Source organism: Neophocaena asiaeorientalis, unplaced genomic scaffold, assembly GCF_003031525.2.
Source record: "Neophocaena asiaeorientalis asiaeorientalis breed wild unplaced genomic scaffold, Neophocaena_asiaeorientalis_V1.1 scaffold43, whole genome shotgun sequence".
Lineage (NCBI taxonomy): Eukaryota > Metazoa > Chordata > Mammalia > Artiodactyla > Phocoenidae > Neophocaena > Neophocaena asiaeorientalis.
The window spans coordinates 4,544,938-4,565,825 of record NW_020173674.1 but is presented as its reverse complement, the minus strand read 5'-3'; the positions used below and the strand labels follow the sequence as shown (position 1 = coordinate 4,565,825).

The 20,888-nt window shown below is 50.7% G+C and overlaps 1 protein-coding gene across 2 annotated transcripts in view; it reads right to left on the bottom strand.

Annotated features, from left to right (window-relative positions):
• Positions 1 to 20,888, bottom strand: part of CPT1A (carnitine palmitoyltransferase 1A) — a 59,686-nt gene that overhangs the window by 8,180 nt on the left and 30,618 nt on the right. For both annotated transcript variants that reach the window (XM_024749329.1, XM_024749328.1), the window contains exons 9-14: positions 20,230 to 20,317; positions 19,259 to 19,454; positions 16,534 to 16,722; positions 15,507 to 15,612; positions 10,236 to 10,352; positions 7,820 to 7,984 (exon numbers count right to left, since the gene is read on the bottom strand). In XM_024749329.1, the coding sequence (XP_024605097.1) occupies positions 7,820 to 7,984; positions 10,236 to 10,352; positions 15,507 to 15,612; positions 16,534 to 16,722; positions 19,259 to 19,454; positions 20,230 to 20,317 (861 nt within the window). The remainder of the gene's footprint in view (positions 1 to 7,819; positions 7,985 to 10,235; positions 10,353 to 15,506; positions 15,613 to 16,533; positions 16,723 to 19,258; positions 19,455 to 20,229; positions 20,318 to 20,888) is intronic.

Below are 20,888 nucleotides of genomic sequence, written 5' to 3'. Positions count from 1 at the left end.
CACCCCCCCCCCCGCCCCCCCCCCCCCCCACCCAGCAGACAGGAGGGAGAGAAAGCAGGAGGGAACAGCTGTGTGGGAGCTGGCAGAGGCGGTGGGAGGCAGACGGGAGGTCTCTTTAGAATGTTCACGTTTTCTCGGTGAAATAAGTTCATCTACTCAGTGAGGATAGGGAGACGGCACTGGAGTCAGAAAGCGGGTGTGAAACAGGCTCTAAGGGCACAGAGAGTGGTGGTCTGGGGCCGTCAGAGTCAGGGCTCATGAATTAAGGAAGATGAGCCAGCGATTTGGGGTTTTTCTCCGGCTGTGCAGGACCAAAGCAGGCAGACACCTGGACCGCGCTGGGGATGGGTCTGCTGTGCTTGGGGCCCCAGGGCCAAGGTCGGGGTGATGGTGACAGGCTGTGGAATCCAAGTCCAGAGAGAAAAAGACGGCGGCAAGATGGGCATTGGGAAGGGCAGGGTGGAGGCCCTGATGGGGTCCAGGAACACTGGTGTCAGGGAGCAGAGGGGAGACGGGATGACGGGAAGGGCTAGAGGTGCCTGGGGCTGGGACCCTGCAGGTGATGTGCGGATGGCACAGCAGGTGATGCATGAGAGCTGGGTCAGGTCCATGGGAGCTCGGGGCAGCCCAGCACCCGTGCCACGGGAGGAAACCATCTGCAAACCACCTGCTTGAAGACAACCAAGTTCCTCCACGTGGACGGGAAAAGCGCTGAGCGGCAGTTTGTAGACCCAGATGATTCCTGACCAGACGACACCCCTCTGGGCATTTGGGTCCTGGTGGCCCCAGGGCGACAGGGGACACCCTGCAATAGGCCGATACTGTTAAGTCAATTCAGAAGCGGGCAAGGCTGAACCTCCGGTGTGTGGGCCAGACCCATGAGTAGCCTTGCAGGGCTCTTCCCCCCACCCCCAAGGCTGGTAGGGTTGACTTAACATTGGCTGTTCCCACCATCCTGCACATACAAGGATGAAACCAGCCAGCCATGGGGTCTGAGTGCCATCCCAGCCTCTGGTGGCCCCCAGCGCCCAGCACAAAGACCCACCAGCTCACAACACTCGTCCTTTAATACACCGGTTATTAGATTTCCCTTGGATGGGGTCCGAGAGGTTCTAACTCCTCATTCTGGCTTACGGTCAGCAGGGGGTCCCAGGTCATTTACCAAATATGCCTTTGGGAGAACTCCCTACAGGAGGGGAGCTTACTATGGGGGTGCTTTCCAAGGGGCTCATCATGAAACACTGGGGGGAGCACGGAGGGAAGGAGGGGACAAGGAAGAAGTATAAATGTAGTATTTTAGTCATTTAATACAGGTTAACCTGGGGTAGATGATGCAATGATTTATTTGAAGTCAGCTTTCCAACATCAAACTTCAACTGTATAAGTGGTCCGCGCAATCATGCATTATAGCCACAATTTTAAACTATGGCCATCTTGGGCTTCCCTGGTGGCGCAGCGGTTGAGAGTCCGCCTGCCGATGCAGGGGACGCGGGTTCGTGCCCCGGGCTGAGAAGATCCCACATGCCGCGGAGCGGCTGGGCCCGTGAGCCGTGGCCACTGAGCCTGCGCGTCCGGAGCCTGTGCTCCGCAACGGGAGAGGCCACAGCAGTGAGGGGCCCTCGTACCGCAAAAAAAAAACACAAAAAACAAATAATCCTTAACTTTGGAAGAGTAAGTTGATTTAAGAGTCACTGTAATACATGCTTATGCAAAAAATTAAAACATAGTAAAACATAAGAAAACGAAGATCAATCTTCAGAGCGCTGCCTGCCAATATTTCCCCCTCTCAACTTTCCAGACCTTGCACAGAATAAAGTGAGAGTCAGGAAGCGTTTTCTGTAAAATGCAGGTGGTAAATATCATCGTCCTGGTGGGCCAGGTGGTCTCTGCTGCAACTTTTCGGCTCTGCCGCCGTAGCTCACAAACAACCGCGGACAATACGCCAAAAAGTGGGTATGACCACGTGCCGATAAACTTGATCTCTGCGCTCTGACATTTCATTTGATTTTCACCTATCACAAAACAGTCTTAATTTTTTTCAACTATTAAAACTGTAAGACCAGGGACTTCCCTGGTGGCGCAGTGGTTAAGAATCCCGCCTGCCAATGCAGGGGACACGGGTTCGAGCCCTGGTCCGGGAAGATCCCACATGCTACGGAGCAACTAAGCCTGTGCGCCATAACTACTGAAGCCCACGCGCCTAGAGCCCACGAGCCACAACTACTGAGCCCGCGTGCCACAACTACTGAAGCCTGCACGCCTAGAGCCCGTGCTCCGCAACAAGAGAAGCCACTGCAATGAGAAGCCCACGCACCGCAACGAAGAGTAGCCCCCACTCGCCCCAACTAGAGAAAGCCCGCGCACAGCAACGAAGACCCAACGCAGCCAAAAAAACAACAAAGAAAGTAAGACCATTCTCCACTCAAGGGCCATGTGAACTAGCTGAAGGGCTCCTGTGGCCTGTGGGCCAGAGTTTGCAGATCACTTGTAAACAATGAATAACATCTTGTTTTATGACTAAGTTTTTTCCCAGAATACACCATAGAAATCACTTAATAGTTACATAATACTCCATGTACAAAAATGCCACAGTCTAACAAATTTCACTTTGAGAACCTTTTAGATTGCTTCAAATTTTTACAGAGGGGCAAGCTTAAACTCATCTTTGTCAACCTGTCCTTTCACTGAATACAATTCTCAGAGTAGAATTTGCTGGGTAAACAGGTGTGCCTTCCCAGTGATTCTTCAGGCTGTGTGCGCCCCACAGATGACCATTCCCAACTGCTGAGTTCAAACACCCCTTTCTCAGGCCACCCTTCCAAACACAGAATGTAAAAAAGCTCTTTGCAAACTGCACAGGCAAAAACTCAGTCTTATTTAAGCTGCACTTATTAGATTCCTGGTAAGATTAAACTCTTGCTGTACATTCACTGACTGTTTGTTGGTATTTTTCTTCTCTTGTGAACCACCAATTTCTGCTCTGACTCCATGTTTTTCTATTGGGCGGTTTATTTTCCCGAAATGGAACCATCTAGCCAGTTTTTCCAACTCCACTGATGACTCAAGTCATTCCTTCCCATCAATGATAAATGAATCGCTACATGATTTCACAGAACTATTCTGGCACCAAAACGACACCGTATTAACCACTATAAGCTTCTGATTTCTATATTTTTGGCTTTGAAAGAACAAGTCACCACCTCAGCCTGCCCCGTGTCCACCTGACCACTTTTCCTTTTCAGAATACTACTGGTTATTCTCATATAAACGTTAGCCCTCCAGATGAACTTGAAGGTAAAGCCGTCAAGCTCCTTTCCTACAATCCTCTCCGGACCTCTTACTATGTTCACATTGCACGCGTGAACCGGGAACATCCATCTCCACGGTGACGAGTCTTTCTATCCAAAATCACAGCCTTCTCTCCCTTTCCGAGAGTCCATCCCTTCTCGACAGCTCTGGGCCTTCCTTCCCAAAGGGCCCGTCTGCTTTATAAACAGATGCCTGGGCAGTGCACTGGTTAGGACTCCACACTTTCACTGCCTAGGGCCCGGGTTCGATCCCTGGTCGGGGAACTCAGATCCCACAAGCCGCGTGGCACGGCACGCCCGCCTGCATGAAGGAACAAAGAAAGAAAGAAAGAAACACCTGGGGTCCCAGATTTTTGTTTCCAGTTTGCATCACATTTTCCTACTATGTTTCCTGCTTGGCTATTGTGACTTACGAGGAAGATGCTCATCTTTGCATAATTCTGCACCGGCCCTCCTTCCCGAACACGCTTCTTAACCGTAAAAGCTTTTCCGCCCGCTCCATCTTCTGAGCAGATGAGCGAATATTCCTCCTGCCCCATGAGCCTGTCGGCTGCATTCGCTGTACTTCATGGAAAGCTGTCTGGGAACAGCCTCCTGGGGCCTCCTCATCCTTCTTGTTTTAATGGGGTCGCCTCCACACTTTACCTTTGAGGAATACGCTGGTGGCTGATACAGGATGGGATTTACTGTGTTAAGGAAACAGCCCTCATACTAAGAGTTATCGAGACAGGATGCTACATTTTGAATGCCTTGTTAGCATCTGCCACAATGACTGGTTTCTTCTCTGATCTAGTAATATGATTTCATCTACTGTCGGATTTACTAATACCAAACCGTCCTCCTGCCGCTGGGATCAACTATTGCTGGTGATTATATCTTCCCTGCACTGGTAGATGCTATTCGCTCTTCTATTACTCAGATTTTTTGCATCTGCACTTGTGAGCAAAATTGACCTGTGGCTTCCTTTATTCACGCAACCATCAGCTGAAAAGCTGTATCACAGTGGCTGAGGACATGGGTTCTAGAACTAGCTTGCTTGGATCCAAGCTCAGCTTTGCCACAAACGAGCTATAGATTGCAGGCAGGATACCCCACCTCTTTGAGTATAAAGTGGAGATGAAAAAGTACCCTCCTCGGGGTTGCTATGAGGGTTAACCGGCTGCTGCCAGCACTCAGCCCGGCACTGGGCAGGCTCTGTACAGGTCACTGTCATGACCGGAGTGAGGCTAGTCCTGGGAGGCCATCAGGCAGCTTCCTTCCTTCCTGAAGCCTCTGGAGCTGCCCACTCTTCAAAGCCGCGAAGCTGCTGCCAGCTGGTTCACACTACCTGTCTGTCATCCACGCACACCGACCTTCTCAGACTGTCTACCTTGTCTGGGGCCCACTTTACTCATTTGTGTTCCTGCAGAAAATCCTCATTTCATTGAGATTTTCAAATGTGTTGCTATGGAACCTGGGATCCTCTTATTAAAATTGTCTCTGTGTCTGAAGTGTCACCACCTCCTCAGTTCCTAACGCTGCAGACTTACGTGCCATTTGCTTATCAATTTTTAAAAATCAAGATAATTAAATCTAAGATCCAGGACCTCAATCCCGTTATATCTTTTATTCACTTGATCTGTCAGACAAAGCTCAAGTCCCCTACAATGACTGTGCTTCTCTCCAGCCGCTTGGGGTGCATTCATTTCAGGGAATGTGTTACTTGGGAAAAGAAAGCATTGTCACGATCACGACCATCTTTTTTGAATTTTTCTTTTTATACAGCAGGTTCTTACTAGTTATCCATTTTATACATATTAGTGTATATATGTCAATCCCAATCTCCCAATTCACCCACCACTTTCCCACCTTGGTGTCCATACGTTTGTTCTCTACATCTGTGTCTCTATTTCTGCCCTGCAAACCAGTTCATCTGTACCATTTTTCTAGGTTCAACATATGTGCGTTAATATATACTTGTTTTTCTCTTTCTAACTTACTTCACTCTGTATGACAGTCTCTAGATCCACCCAGGCCCCTACAAATGACCCAATTTCGTTCCTTTTTCTGGCTGAGTAATATTCCATTGTATATATGTACCACTTCTTCTTTATCCATTCATCTGTTGATGGGCATTTAGGTTGCTTCCATGCCCTGGCTGTTGTAAATAGTGCTGCAATGAACACCGGGGTGCTTGTTTCTTTTCTTTTTTTTCTTCTTTTTTTTTTTGTGGTACGCGGGCCTCTCACTGTTGTGGCCTCTCCTGTTGCGGAGCACAGGCTCCGGATGCGCAGGCCCAGCGGCCGTGGCTCATGTGCCCAGCCGCTCCGCGGCATGTGGGATCTTCCCGGACCGGGGCACGAACCCGTGTCCCCTATATCGGCAGGTGGACTCTCAACGACTGTGCCACCAGGGAAGCCCGCATGTGTCTTTTGCCAGTTTGATTACTATGTGTCTTGGCATGTTTCTCCTTGGGTTTATCCTGTATGGGACTCTCTGCGCTTCCTGGACTTGGGTGGCTATTTCCTTTCCCACGTTAGGGAAGTTTTCGACTATAATCTCTTCCAATATTTTCTCGGGTCCTTTCTCTCTCTTTTCCTTCTGGGACCCCTATCATGTGAATGTTGTTGCGTTTAATGTTGTCCCAGAGGTCTCTTAGGCTGTCTTCATGTCTTTTCATTTTTTTTCTTTATCCTGTTCTGCAGCAGTGAATTCCACCATTCTGTCTTTCAGGTCACTTATCCGTTCTTCTGCCTCAGTTATTCTGCTATTGATTCCTTCTAGTGTATTTTTCATTTCAGTTATTGTATTGTTTGTCTCTGTTGTTTGTTCTTTAATTCTTCTAGGTCTTTGTTAAACATTTCTTGCATCTTCTCAATCTTTGCCTCCATTCTTTTTCCGAGGTCCTGGATCATCTTTGCTATCATTATTCTGAATTCTTTTTCTGGAAGGTTGCCTATCTCCACTTCATTTAGTTGTTTTTCTGGGGTGTTACCTTGTTCCTTCATCTGGTACATAGTCCTCTGCCTTTTCATCTTGTCTATCTTTCTGTCTATCTTTCTGTTTTTGTTCCACAGGTTGCAGGACTATAGTTCTTCTTGCTTCTGCTGTCTGCCCTCTGGTGGATTAGGCTATCTAAGAGGCTTGTGCAAGTTTCCCTGATGGGAGGGACTCGATCATGACCATCTTTATTAAGAACTGTGTTACAGTTAATTTTAGGTACAACTGTGGCCCATCAGTTGCCGTTTACCTGATACTAACATTGCCTCTTGTGCTCTTCTGCATCTGTTTATCTTCCTGACCTGAGTTATAGAGGAATCGAACCTACAAGCCACCCCCTGGATCCACCCGACTCCAGTGTCACCTTGGCAGGTCACCTCACCTCTCTGAACCTCTGTTTTCTCACCTGTAAAATGGGCGAACAATAGCTCCTCCCTAGTGAGGGGACTGTGAGAGCGCTGAGACCAGTGCCTGGCACAAAGCAAAACTCACAAGGGCAGAACCGGTATCCAGGGATGCTGCATTGCATCTGTGCACAGCACTCAAGTTTTAAAACGAAAGTTCTCTGTTAAAAACAGGGCACATCTTGGGACTTCCCTGGCGGTCCAGTGGTTAGGAATTTGCCTTGCAATGCAGGGCGTACAGGTTCGTTCCCTGGTCAGGGAGCTAAGATCCCACATGCCTCGTGGCCAAAAAACCAATACATAAAACAAAAGCAGTATATTGTAACAAATTCAATAAGGACTTTAAAAATGTTCCCCATCAAAAAAAAATTCTTAAAAAAAAAACAAAATGGGTTCGATCCCTGGTCAGGGAACTAAGATCCTGCATGCTGCTTGGCACGGCCAAAGAAAAAACAAAAAACATTAAAAACAAACAAACAACAACAACAAAAAAAAACCAGGGCATATCTTGAGCCAATGCCACAAGGATTTCCACCAGCCCTGGACACTAGGGGTGCCCTCTCAGGGTGAAATGCTCCCTCCAACAGAAAAAAATCCCACTAAGGTCCTCCTGGGGCCTGGGCTATGTCTCTGATGGGGCCGTCACGTGCCAGCCAGAATATGCCCAGGGGCCCAGAGAGGCAGTGGAAACACCACGAGCTTCTGAGCCTACAGGGACCCCATCTATCCCAGAGCACCTCCCAGGGCCTGGCATATCCACTTTTATGAAAGAGGATGTCAAAGGTCAGAGACACCCAGTCATTTGCCCTAAGTAGTTCTGCTTTACCAAACCCTAGGACTGAGAGCTTAAAGGTTTATTTACCACTTTGTGGAGCAATGAGATCTCACTTGGCTACCATCCCCCCCATTCTCCCTCTACTCCTGCACAACACAGGAAACCACTGCTGCTCCAGGCACTTCTGCGGGATACTCGTCCCATCTGTCTGTGGGAGGAGCCCCCCACACCACGACAGGCACGACCTGCTCCCATGATGGGTCCTCCCTACCCGCTGGGCAAACGGCCTTCGACCTGCATTTAGGGACCTCAGAAGCCCTCAGGATGAAAACCCTAGCTTGGGGTCTCCTCACCTTGTAATGAGCCAGCTGGAGGGACAGCTGCACGAAGGCGTCCGGGCTGGTTCTGCATTTCTTGATCAGCCCTTTACCGAAAGCACTGAACAGAAAAGAACAGAAATCCACGTCGCTGGCCAGGAGGTTCGCGCTGCTCAGGGAAGTCTCTATGACTTCCTGACACTTGGGAAAAAAGGAGAAAAGCTTTCACTTAATGGGAGGGAAAATACTGACACATACTCTGAAGAAAAGAGCAAGCTGGCTTTCAGCACAGGTAACAGACTTGCTGCTTGGAAATACACACATCACTTTTTCTTCTTGGTTTTCCCCAACCTTTCTAACCTAAGAGCTGCAATGAGTTAGCAATGTGGCAACCCCCCTGCCCTTGAAGAGCAGTGGGGTGGGCCAAGCAGGAGGAACTCCTGGTTCCCAGTGGGACCCCAAAGGGCATTTCAAAGTGTCACAGGTTCTGTTTCGTGAGATCCATTCTTGTTATATGCTGGCCATCGAGGAACTAGTTTTAAAAAGGAAATGGACTGGGACTTCCCTGGTGGTCCAGTGGTTAAGACTCCGCACTTTCACTGCAGGCGGCATGGGTTCGATCCCTGGCTGGGGAACTAAGATCCTGCACGCCTCAACAAAGATCCCATGTGCCGCAACTCAGACCCGGCGCAGCCAAATAAATAAATATATAAAAAAAAAAAGATCCTGCACGCCATGTGGTGCGGCCAAAAAATTAGAAAAATAAAGTAAAAAGGAAAGGGACTGTGGTCGAGTCGTACAATGGGAACGAACCCTCAACCGTGAAGTCACGTGGAGGACTCTTAAATGACTACCACTAAGTGAAAGAAGCCGATCTGAAATGGCTACACACTGTACGATCCCAGTTATGAAATTCGGGGAAAGGCAAAGTGATGGAGACAGTGAAAAGACCACTGGTTGCCGGGAGTGAGGCAGGAGAGAGGGATGAATAGACAGAGGAAAGGATCTTTAGGGCAGTGACACTGCTCTGTATGATACTATGATGTCATTACACCTCTGTCCATACCACAGATGCACAACACCAAGAGTGAACCCTGGGGGGTTTCCTGGTGGCCTAGTGGCTAGGATTCTGGGCTCTCACTGCCAGGGCCCGGTTCAATCCCTGGTCGAGGAACTGAGATCCTGCAAGCCACATGGCACGGACAGAGGGAAAAAAAATAGTGAGCCTTGATGTGAACTACGGACTCTAGTGATGCTGACTTGTCAGTGCAGCTTCTTCGACTGTAACAGACGCACCAAGTGGCAGGGGACGTTGGTAGCAGGGGAGGTTGTGATGTGTGAGGGCAGAGAGAGCGTGGGGACTCTCTGAACCTGCCACTCAACTTTGCTGTGAACCTGAAACTGCTTTAAATAATAAAGTCCATCAAAAAAAATTTCTTTTAATAAACGGTAAGTGACTTGGTTAGCTAGAAGGACCCTCAACCACACACTTCAGCAGAGGTTACATCTCTCTGAGGAACACACATCAGCTCCAGGGAGGCCGGCTGGACAAAAAAAGTGCAGATGGGCAAGACTGCAGGACTGGATGCAATATTTTCCACATCAAAATGACTTCCTGGGGGCTTCCCTGGTGGCGCAGTGGTTGAGAGTCCGCCTGCCGATGCAGGGGACACGGGTTCGTGCCCCGGTCCGGGAAGATCCCACATGCCGCGGAGCGGCTGGGCCCGTGAGCCATGGCCGCTGAGCCTGCGCCTCTGGAGCCTGTGCTCCGCAACGGGAGAGGCCACAACAGTGAGAGGCCTGCGTACCGCAAAGAAAAAAAAAAAAAAAAAAAAAAGACTTCTTGGGGCTTCCCTGGCGGTCTAGTGGTTAAGATTCCGTGCTCCCACTGCAGGGGGCGCGGGTTCAATCCCTGGTTGGGGAATCAAGATCCCGCATGCTGCACGGCACGGCCACAAAAAGAAAAAAGAAGAAAACCACTTCACGGGCCCCAGGAATTCCTGCTTGGCTTGGGTAAGCTAGGATTTGGTACTTCCAACCCTTAAATTCCTTCTGGAAATGGTTTCCACTGAGCGAACTACATTGGAGAACACTTAGAGGGACAAAAATGACAAATTAGTGATTTAGAGTATTCCAACTCCAAAGCAAGTGATTTTGGTTTTCACTTTTTCATTGTGATGTCTAGCTAAGTTTGAGCTGGAGTTTTCACTGACAATCTTAGCCAAATGCTTTAAATGAAAGAAGAAACATTTACTGGGGCTTCCCAGGCAACTGGAGCTATAGCAACTCCGAGGTCCCAGTAAGAAACCCCCAGGCAGACAGATTCCCGTCTCGGGGGTCTTCAACTGACCTCGTGAACACTTAGGAAGGACAGCTGGAAAAGTCGACTGTTAGAGTTTAAACTCATTTCCCACCCAAGGTAATTAACAAGTGCCTGATCACTGGGACTTACTTCCTGCGGGATGTCCCACTGTAGCCGGGTGGGGTATGGGATGTTTGAGTTGATGTCCCCTTTACAGTGTCCATCCTCTGCATAACCCAGCTGGAAGCTGTCCGTGGCCAGTACGTACTGTCGAAAATAAAAAGATACATCTGTGAAGTCAGAGACCATCACAGCTAATAGCGTTACATAAAAGTTATCTGACCTCCCAAAGTAGACAAACCCTCGTTATTCCTAGAGATAACATCAAGACTTAACCATAGGGCTTCCCTGGTGGCGCAGTGGTTGAGAATCCGCCTGCCAATGCAGGGGACACGGGTTTGAGCCCTGGTCCGGGAAGATCCTACATGCCGTGGAGCAACTAAGCCCGTGCACCACAACTACTGAGTCTGAGCTCTAAAGCCCACGTCCTGAGCCCACGTGCCACAACTACTGAGCCCACGCGCCACAACTACTGAGCCCACGCGCCACAACTACTGAGCCCACGCGCCACAACTACTGAGCCCACGCACCACAACCACTGAAGCCCACACGCCTAGAGCCCGTGCTCCACAAGAGAAGCCACCGCAACGAGAAGGCTGCGCACCGCAATGAAGAGTAGCCCCCGCTCTCGCCGCAACTACAGAAAAGCCCGCGCGCAGCAACGAAGACCCAATGCCAGCCAAAAATATATAAATAAATAAATTTATTTAAATAAAAAAAGACTTAACCATAACTACTTGCTTCCAGTCTGCTGTGCATCTGACATCCTCTGCACAGCCACCTAATGAGATATTCTTACCTTCATTTCAGGGGCAAGAAAAATGGACCTGGAGAGGTTCAACAGCGTTTGGACAGGTAAAGAGCACAGCCAGGATGTGAGCAGAGCGTCTGACGCATAGAAAGCAGCTCAGAGCCTGCTTCGAGGTCCCAGGCTGTGCGCTAGTGCCCTCTGGGTGCTACCCCACTGAATATTTACACTGGCCTGTAAAGTACTAACTATCATTCCCGCTTGTATAAATGAAAAAGCAGCCTCAGAGAGGTGAAGAGTCTGTTCCAGTTCACACTCCTCAGGGAGCCAGGATGTGGGCCCAGGTGTGGATGTTTCCTGTTCACTGGCAGGTAAACCTAAGTCCGCTTATTCAACGGTATCTACAGAGCACCTACTATGGGTCAGCAATGCTTCTGAGCACCAGTGATAGGACAGTGAACACAACAGACAAGAATGTCTGCCTTTCTACAAAAGGTTAAAGGCGGCCATGACCTAGCAATTTGGCTCCTAGGTATGTACTCAAAAGAAATGAAAATAGGGAATTCCCTGGCAGTCCAGTGGTTAGGACTCTGCGCTCTCACTGCTGAGGGCCGGGGAACTAAGATCCCACAAGCCACGCAGTGCGGAAAAAAAAAAAAAAAAAGAAAAAAAAGAAAACATATGTTCACATAAAATTTGTATGCTAATGTTCACAGAAGCATTATTTATAGTAGTCAAAAAGGGCTTCCCTGGCGGCACAGTGGCTGAGAGTCCGCCTGCCTATGCAGGCGACACGGGTTCGTGCCCCGGTCCGTGAGGATCCCACATGCCGCGGAGCGCCTGGGCCCGTGAGCCATGGCCGCTGAGCCTGCGCGTCCAGAGCCTGTGCTCCGCAACGGAAGAGGCCACAACAGGAGAGGCCTGCGTACCGCAAAAAAAAAATCCCCAAAAAAAAAAAAAAAAAAAAGTAAAACGAATCCAGATGTCCACTGAGTGATGAATAAACAAAATGTGGTCTAATCATATGAAGGGATACTATTCAGCCATAAAAAGGAATGAAATACCGTTAACAGTACAATGTAGATGAACCTTGAAAACATTAGCCAGACACACAAGGCCGCGTACTGTGTGATTCCGTTTCTATGAAATGGCCAGAACAGTCAAACTGACAGAGACAGAGAGGAGCTTAGTGGTTACCCAGGGCTGCAGCAAGAGGGGGCTGAGGGTGGGGAGTTTCCTTGGGGGGGGGTGATAAAAATGTCCTGGAATTAGATAGTGGTGATGGATAGACAACCACCTTGTAATGTACAAAAACCACTGAACTGTATGCTTTAAGAAGGTGAATTTCATGGTATGTGAATTACATCCAATAAAACAGTAACAAAAGTATTTTAAAAAAAGGAATCTCTGCACTCTGGGAGCTTACATTCCAGTGGGGGAAGCAAAACAAACAAACAAAAAACAACTCAAGGGACTTCCCTGGTGGTCCAGTGGGTGCTCCCAATGCAAGGGGCCCCGGTTTGATCCCTGGTGGGGGAACTAGATCCTGCATGCATGCGGCAACCAAGAAGTCCACATGTTGCAACGAAGCTCCCGCGTGCTGCAACTAAGACCCGGCGCAGCCAAAATAAATAATAAAATATTTTTTAAAATTTTAAAAAAACAACCCAAGGTCAGATGGTGATACTGTCAAATGGTGAGGGGGGCAGGGGGGTTCCAGGATGGGGGATCGTGGAGCGGGGCCGCGTGCATGTGCGGTCGGCGTCCTGCAGGGCTGGGCAGGTGAGGGAGCCCAGCCTATCTGTGTCTGCACTGTCAGAGCCCCTAAAGAGTCCAACACAATTAAACATCAGGAACACACCAACAGCCAACAGGATTCAGCTTGGACCAGATTTGTTTTTAGCTGGCATGGGTGGCGTCCTTGTACCAGCCCCTTAACTGGCTCTGGCGTGGGCCTCCATGACAAGACAGTGGGTCAGTTCCCATCCCTGCGGGGAGCAACTGGGCTCCTGTCTGACCCCTGGAGTCACAGGCCATTCTGTCTACTGGGCAGTTAACAGTTAAACACCACCACTTCCAACTGGTCACCCTGGTCTGAGACTAAATCCCTTTACCTTATCGTATCCAGAGTACTGAAAAAATAAGCCTGGCCTTGTCAGCATCCAGTAGATTTCTCGGTTTGGTAAATGTACCCTACGTAGTCCAGACTGCCTAAGATTCAGAGTCTTTTCCCGTTTACCAAAGAACAGCTCTTATGCACTTATTACTGGGAGAGTCCTTGGAACAGGGTGTAACAGACCTAGTTCATTATCCTGTGCAAACAGACTTAAAAGGTCTTGTTGTGGTGTCCAGTGGTGCTGAAGGGGGTCTGATCTTTGCTTGATTTGCAGCTGAAAGGGTCTCTAAGCCTTTGTCAGCAGAAGCAAAGACCAGGGTGGTGATGAGCCTTATGGATACCTGGTTGTTCTTATCACGGATAAATGTCTTAGGACCACGCTGCTGTTTTCTTAGACTGGAGCATTTTTTCCCACTTTTAAAGGTTTTCCCACATAGAAAACCTCCTCTGGTTGAAGGAACGGCAGGTTAGGTTTTGCTGAGACCCTAACCACAGGGAAGACAGTCAAGTAAAGTGGAAAAGACCCAGCAGGAGCTCCCCTGTGGATGTCATCACAAGTGCACCACACGATCTGATTTCAGGGACAAGACCCGGGCTCTACGCCCTGGGCAGGACAGTGAGGAGATCGGCCTGCGGTCACGGTCACGGGTGTGTGTCTCCCACGTGGGCAGTGACAGGGAGTCACTGTGTTCCACTCCATTTATTAAGGCAGCGGCAACATAAAGATAGCAGAAATACTGTGTTCACTGTGACTCTCAAAGGGACTTATCTCTTCAACAAAGTCACCTCAAGTCTGGTCAAATGGGATGATACACAATTTGAGTTGAGTCCACTGTTTTTTTTTTTGTTGTTGTATTTATTTATTTTTAAAGACACGCAATTTATTTTAATGTTTGTTTAGGTTGCGTGGGTCTTAGTTGTGGCATGCGGGATCTTTAGTTGCGGCATGCGGGATCTAGTTCCCCGACCAGGGATCGAATCTGGGCCCCCTGCATTGGGAGTGTGGAGTCTTAGCCACTGGACCACCAGGGAAGTCCCTTGTTTTGTTTTTTTTTTTAATTGAAGTATAGTTGATTCCCAATATTATGTCAGTTTCAGGTGTACAGCAAAATGATTCCATCTTGTGTATATATTTTCAGATTATAGGTTATTTCAAGATACTGAATATAGTTCTCTGTGTTATACAGTAAATCCTTGTTGTTTATCTATTGGATTGGCCAAAAAGTTTGTTCGGGTTCCCTGACCAGGAACTGAACCCGGGCCCTCAGCAGTGAGAGCACAGAGTCCTAACCACTGGACCGCCAGGGAATTCTGTTTCTGTTTTGTATATAGATTCATGTATATTATTTTTTAGATTCCACATATAAATGATATCGTATAGTACTTGTCTTTCTCTGTCAAGTCCACTGTTGACAGGCCTAGAATTTAGCAATTTCCTTACAAAAGAACCTGACAGGCAAATTCAGAAAACAAAACCTTCACTCAGCTTTTCATGCTGAACATGACACAGGTCAAACAGCTCAGAGACAAATGAATTTTAAAACAGTTTAAAAGTGGCAGGGCCAATATACACTGTAGTTTATTTTATTTTATTTTATTTTATTTTTGCGGTACACGGGCCTCTCACTGCTGTGGCCTCTCCCGTCGCGGAGCACAGGCTCCGGACGCGCAGGCTCAGCGGCCATGGCTCACGGGCCCAGCCGCCCCGCGGCATGCGGGATCCCCCCGGACCGGGGCACGAACCCGCGTCCCCTGCATCGGCAGGCGGACTCCCAACCACTGCGCCACCAGGGAAGCCCCACACTGTCTTTTAAAATGTTAGGTGGGGGACGTCCCTGGTGGTCCAGTGGTTAAGACTCCACGCTTCCACTGCAGGGGGCACGGATTCAATCCCTGGTCAGGGAACTAAGATCCCACATGCCGCACGGTACAGCCAAAAGAATAAAAATAACATATTAGGTGGAGGGAGAGGATGACAGGGATTTGGTGGGTTTTCTTAGAACTTGATAATTCTAAGAATTAAGTGAAGTGGTAAAAGGCACGCTGCATTTTTATAAACCAAGATTTTTAATATCCTTGCCTTTATTTCGCCTAACGTTGGCAGATAGGAAAATCTAGAAAACACAGCAAAGAAGGGGTGGTTTATTTCAAAATAACTGAGCCTCAGTTCCACCCTGATGTCACTGCGTTGGAGCCGAGGCCATCTCACTATTTTAGCTCCATCACGACATGACATTAAATGTTTCCATTTAAGGAACCTCAGCCGTAGCGAATGAAGACAGGAATGACTTCCGTTACTGATTTAACTTTACATTCGGTGCCGACACCTGCTGAAAACACTTATTATAACCAGACAGATACTATGAAGTTAAATTCAGTTAAATTCACAAATTCCGACAGCAATTTCCACGCTCAGGTTAAACCTGCAGACACTCACCTCCCAAAGGTGACCGATGATGGGGGCGTCAGCCCAGGAGTGCTCCGCGTTTATGCCCATCTTGCCGTTTTTGAAGATGACAAATGTGATCGATTTATCAAACCACCTACACGAAACAAAAATGTTTATGTGACTTACATGTTTACAAAGACAAAAATAAACCCAAACAATGTATTTGTTTTCCTCTGGATGGGCTCGCTGACTTGGCACCCGCAGGGGTGAACGGGTCTCCGCAGGTGACAATAAAAGCACATAAGACCCTAAGTCGTTCATTTCTCCCCTGCTCCCGACGCAGAGATATGCATTCAGGTACTGGACAGCAGGAGAACAGGGCGTATCATTGTAACAAAAAAGGATGCGCGAGGCAACTGCGGAGAAGTAGGAGGCTGCAAAGTCGCCCCTCGGTATCTGCCGGGGGGTTGGTCATAGGAGCTGCTGCCGATACCAAAAACCCGAGGATGCTCCAGCCCCACACAGTTGGCCCTCCGTATCCGCAGGCTCCACAACCGAGGCTCTTCAACAACGGTCCACGGTCTGTAGTTAGCTGAATCTGTGGATACGGAAGATCAACTGTGCCTGCCGCACCCCTCCCCCACCCCGGCCAATCCTCACCCCCAACCTGATGGGCAGGCAGGACCTCACTTCACAGACAAGGCAAAGGAGCCTCCAGGAGGTGGAAGAGCCTCACCACAATCACACGTTCGGTGAGCAAAGCCAGAGCCGACATCCAGGTCAGGCCCCGGGTACCACCTTCCCCCACCTGGTGCCAGGTGACCCACAGCCACTCCTCACGAGCAACTCCAAGTGGAGGTGTCGTGCACAGGGAGGGGAAGGACCTCAAGGCTGCTGCTTAAGCTGTGTGTGTGTAACAGTTTTGGTGGAAAGAAGAGAGTTACCAGTCATGTTTTCACGCTAGCCTTATTCCTTAAGAGCGTAGATACATACTTGCGGCTGGGTGTCAGCCACATGCAACATTTCTTCCAAGTCCACAGGCAAACCACTGTGTTTCAGAAGGTAAGCGTGATACCTGTCGAAACACCTGCCGTGCAGCAGAGACTTGGCGTAGCTATCCATCGACGTAACCGGGTCTTCCTCCCTATACCCTTGTTCTGTTTCGTCCAATGTCACGAAGAACGCGGCTTTTTCCACTGCATCCAGAGACTGCTTGTTCTTCCCATGTCCAAAATAGGCCTGGCGACACCTGGCCCAGGGGACTCTGTAGTGAGAATTAAATACAATTAAACCTGCAGCAGGGACTTCCCCGGTGGCGCAGTGGTTAAGAATCCGCCTGCCAATGCAGGGGACACGGGTTCGAGCCCTGGTCCGGGAAGATTCCCCCATGCCGCGGAGCAACTAAGCCCGTGCGCCACAACAACTGAGCCTGCGCTCTAGGGCCCATGTGCCACAACTACTGAGCCCATGAGCCGCAACTACTGAAGCCCACGTGCCACAACTACAGAAGCCCGCGCGCCTAGAGCCCGCGCACCGAACAAAGAGCAGCCCCCGCTCGCCGCAACTAGAGAAAGTCCTTGCGCAGCAACGAAGACCCATCGCAGCCAAAAATGAAATAAATGAAAAAGAAACATATAAAAAAACCTGCAGCAGTTTGGTGACATCTCTTTACGTGGGATGTTTGAAACAACAATGGTTTTCAGTTTCCCGTGTTGTAGGGGTTTAAGGAAAACTACACGTTTGCGACTTTCTGCATCTGCAGGCCCCCACCTGCCTGCCGGATGGGCTGCTTCGTTTGCGGGCAGGGGCCTTGCCTTCTCCTTGTATCTGCTCCAGAGCAGTCGTAGGCATGGAACCTCGTCCGTAAATGCCGAGTGAAGAACAAGAATCCAGACGGGCCCCAAGCTCCGCCGTCCAGGGCAGCGGACCCACAGGCAGGCAGGGCCCCCCTCACATCCTTCCCAGCGCCGCGCCCAGCCCCCCTCCACGGAACCACCCCACGGAAGCCACAGCGAGTGCCAAGAGCACTTCCCTGGTGCTGGGACGAGCTCACGGGCCCTGACACCACTGTCCCGTTTTTCAGATGAAGAAACTGAGGCACAGAGGTGAAGTCACAGCTCCTTCGTGGCAGGTTGGGTTCCTACCCAGGCCAGCCTGCCCCACGTGCACGCGTCCATGCTACAAACACCCCACGACAACCCCGTGATAAGGGGCGCCCCGGGAGCGGAATTCAGGGATCCTTTTCCGTCCCGCCCTACGTGGGGTACACAGTGCTAACAGGACACCCGCTTCTTGAGAGCCACCCCAGCCGTGGCTTCCCCGGATGGCTCCTGGGCGCCCCCACTCAGGCCCCCGCCCACCCTTCCACGTCAGGGCCACTTGGCCTCTGTCTCCCACCCCTCTTCTCCCTGTGCACCGAGTGCTCAGCTGAGGCCGCCCATGGGGCCAAAACGCCCATAAACACAACGGGTCCCATCACAGGCTCAGCCTCAACCGCTCTCCTCAGTGCTTGGGGACAGCGTCGGCGCTCAGGCAGATGAGATGGGCGATGCTTATGCTTCTAGAAACCTGCTACTGCAGAAGGTGGCGCTCCTGGGCTCCTCCCGTGGCCCGGAACCGCCACCAGTGGGTCTCACGGGGCCAGGGCCCCCCCCCCGGGGGGGGGGGGGGGGCATCAGGGTGGAGCTCACTGAGCCTGCATCCCGCCCCGCCCCACCTCTGCCCAACTGGGTGCCCCAGTGACACTCAATCAGCACTGGGGACCCAGGGCTCATTCCCCAGGACACACGGCCCCTCTGTTCCAGCTGAGTCTCTGCCCCCCAGAGATGGCCAACCACTCCAGCTTCTCGGACTGAGCCTGCCTTCCTGCTAACACTGCCTGTTTCTGGTCCTCAAGCAGCGAGGATCTTGCTTCCAGGAGCCCCTGGACCAGAATGATCGCCCAAGTCTGCTCAGGTCACGCCAGCCTAACATGGTCCCTTTAACAGCAGCCCATCACAGAATCAAGCCCAAGTGCAGCCGGGCACACGGGACCCATCCCACCCGGAGTTCCGGCGCCCCGACCCACACCACGGCTCCCAGCATCTGCTCCCCGGACGCCTCTGCGGCCTGTCGGTCCCCACGGCTCACTGCCGGCCTCTGTGTGCCCTCGCCCGGGCATCTTCCTCTTCTCCACAGGTCGGTCACTCACCGCCGTATTCCCGGTGCTGCCCTAGCGGTGGCCACACTGCTGACCTCAGGGGTCCTCAACCAGGGACCACACTGCCCCCAGCGGCCCTGGGAAAAGCCTGAAGACAGATTTGCTTGCCACGCTGGGGGCTGCTACTGGCATCCGGTGGGAGAGGCCAGGGATGCTGCTTAGTGCCCTACGGTGCACAGGACAGGGCTCCCCTCCGCCACCTAAAACAGACTTATCCAGCCCCAAAGGTATCAGAGCCGAGGTTGCACAAGCCAGGTCCTCAAGCTTCAGATGAGGCAGGAAGTTAACCCTAACACAGAGGCCCTGCTTAAACATGTCTGTTTCTAGATTAAATATGCCGCAGCCCGGGGAAGACGCCTACCTCCTTCCTTGTGTCACGTGCCCTGGGACCCGTGCACGTGCACGCCTGCCTGTCCCACGGAGATGCCCAAGGGGACCTGAGGGTGGGGGCAGAGCCCGCTCCCGGGGGACAAAGCCAAGCCAAGCACTGCAGGTAGTGGACACACCTCCCCGCCAGATGGGACCCTGGGTGAGGACAGCACTCGGGGCACCCGCCCCCGATGGCCCCCAGACACAACGGCATCACGGAGGGGGTGCACACCTGTCTCCCGCTGTGAGGGCCGCCAGCTTCGCCTCGCCAGCCTGGGGCTCCGACGGGTCATCCAGGATCCTCTGCATCTGCTGTTCGATCTCGCGGGGCTTCAACAGCCGGCCGTCGTGGTAGAGCCAGACCTTGAAGTAGCGGCCTTTGTGGAACACGACGATGTGCCTGCTGTCCCTGAGGTGCTGGAGGGTGTCTGGGGAGGGGGTGGGGGGAGACAGAATCCGGAGGCACCCGGTTAGGGGAGGGGAGAAAACCACCCGCGACAGCACCAATTCTCCCCGCATCACTCGGCTCAGCTCACGAGTCCACTTCCCAAAGGTCTGCAGAGGACTTGGGAGAGCACCCGAATCGAGAGCTTTGGGATCAGACAGGCCTGAGTGCTAAGCTCTGCTCGGCCGCTCACTGGACGTGTCCCCGGGAGCAAAGGACGCAACCCTCGCTAAGCCTGAGCCCTGGCGGGCCTGGGAATGACCCAGGCGGTGCCATTGTCTCTCCCTTACATTCTTGAGGGTGTCCCGGCTGGGACAGATGTGGCCCCCCTACGCTGGGCAGTGGGAAAGGAGGGGGGTCATGTGTCCCAGGTCAGGCTGCCGGAAGTGAGCTGCTGAACCACACATCTGGTTTCCCTGAGCACGATCCAGGGCGCTTTCCACCACAAGCCCTGCGTGGGAGCCAGAGCAAAACGCCCCTGAAAGATCCAGATGAAGGAATAGGAATATTCCTAACCCAACCTAGAAAAAACTCCACCGTAAGACAGCCTTCAACCGAAGAGAAACTGAGGTCTGAAAATCAGTTAACTGTCCAGGCCTCAGAAAGACAAAGGAAATTCAACAGAAGGAAGGTTGACGGGCCTGAAATCTCTGAAATCTTAGAAGGTCAGCGCTCATCAGTGTGGTCTCCTCCACCAACTCCTGAGCATACGGATGGAACGTTCTGATTCCCAAAGGAACCCCGAGCAGGTCACGCACCTGTTTCCTCTCCTGGGATCCGAGAAGTATTAAACATTCGCTCCCACTGGGCGGAGCAGAGCGGAACTGTAGATCCCAAAAGAAAAATCTGTAATAGAAGCATGTTTCAAACAAAAATCCGAGGAGCAAACCCAGTCCACACATTTAAATGCTGGATTTCTTTTCTGTGCCCATAGCGTGGCTGGACTTCATCTTTTCCAAACACTATAAAGAATGGTGGCTCCCTGGGACACCGTGCTGCTCTGGAGTCTGCAGAACCAGGCCAACGTACAACACCCTCCTTCTTATTCCTAAATAGCACACCCTAAAGGGTCATTTATAAACTGACACTTAAACCAAAGGGGTATTTAAGAAAAAAAAAAATGCCGGCGGCGGGGAGGGATAAATTGGGAGATTGGGATTGACATATACACGCTACTATATATAAACAGATAACTAATAAGGACCTGCTGTATAGCATGGGGAACTCTACTCAACCCTGTAACGGCCTACATGGGAAAAGAAGCTAAAAAAGAGTGGATATATGTATATGCATAACTGATTCAATTTGCTGTACGCCTGAAACTAACATAACACTGTAAATCAACTCTAATAAAAATTTTAAAAAAAGAAAAAGAAAGAAAAAATGCCTCCTCGTGAGTAGCTAGACAGCTATATTA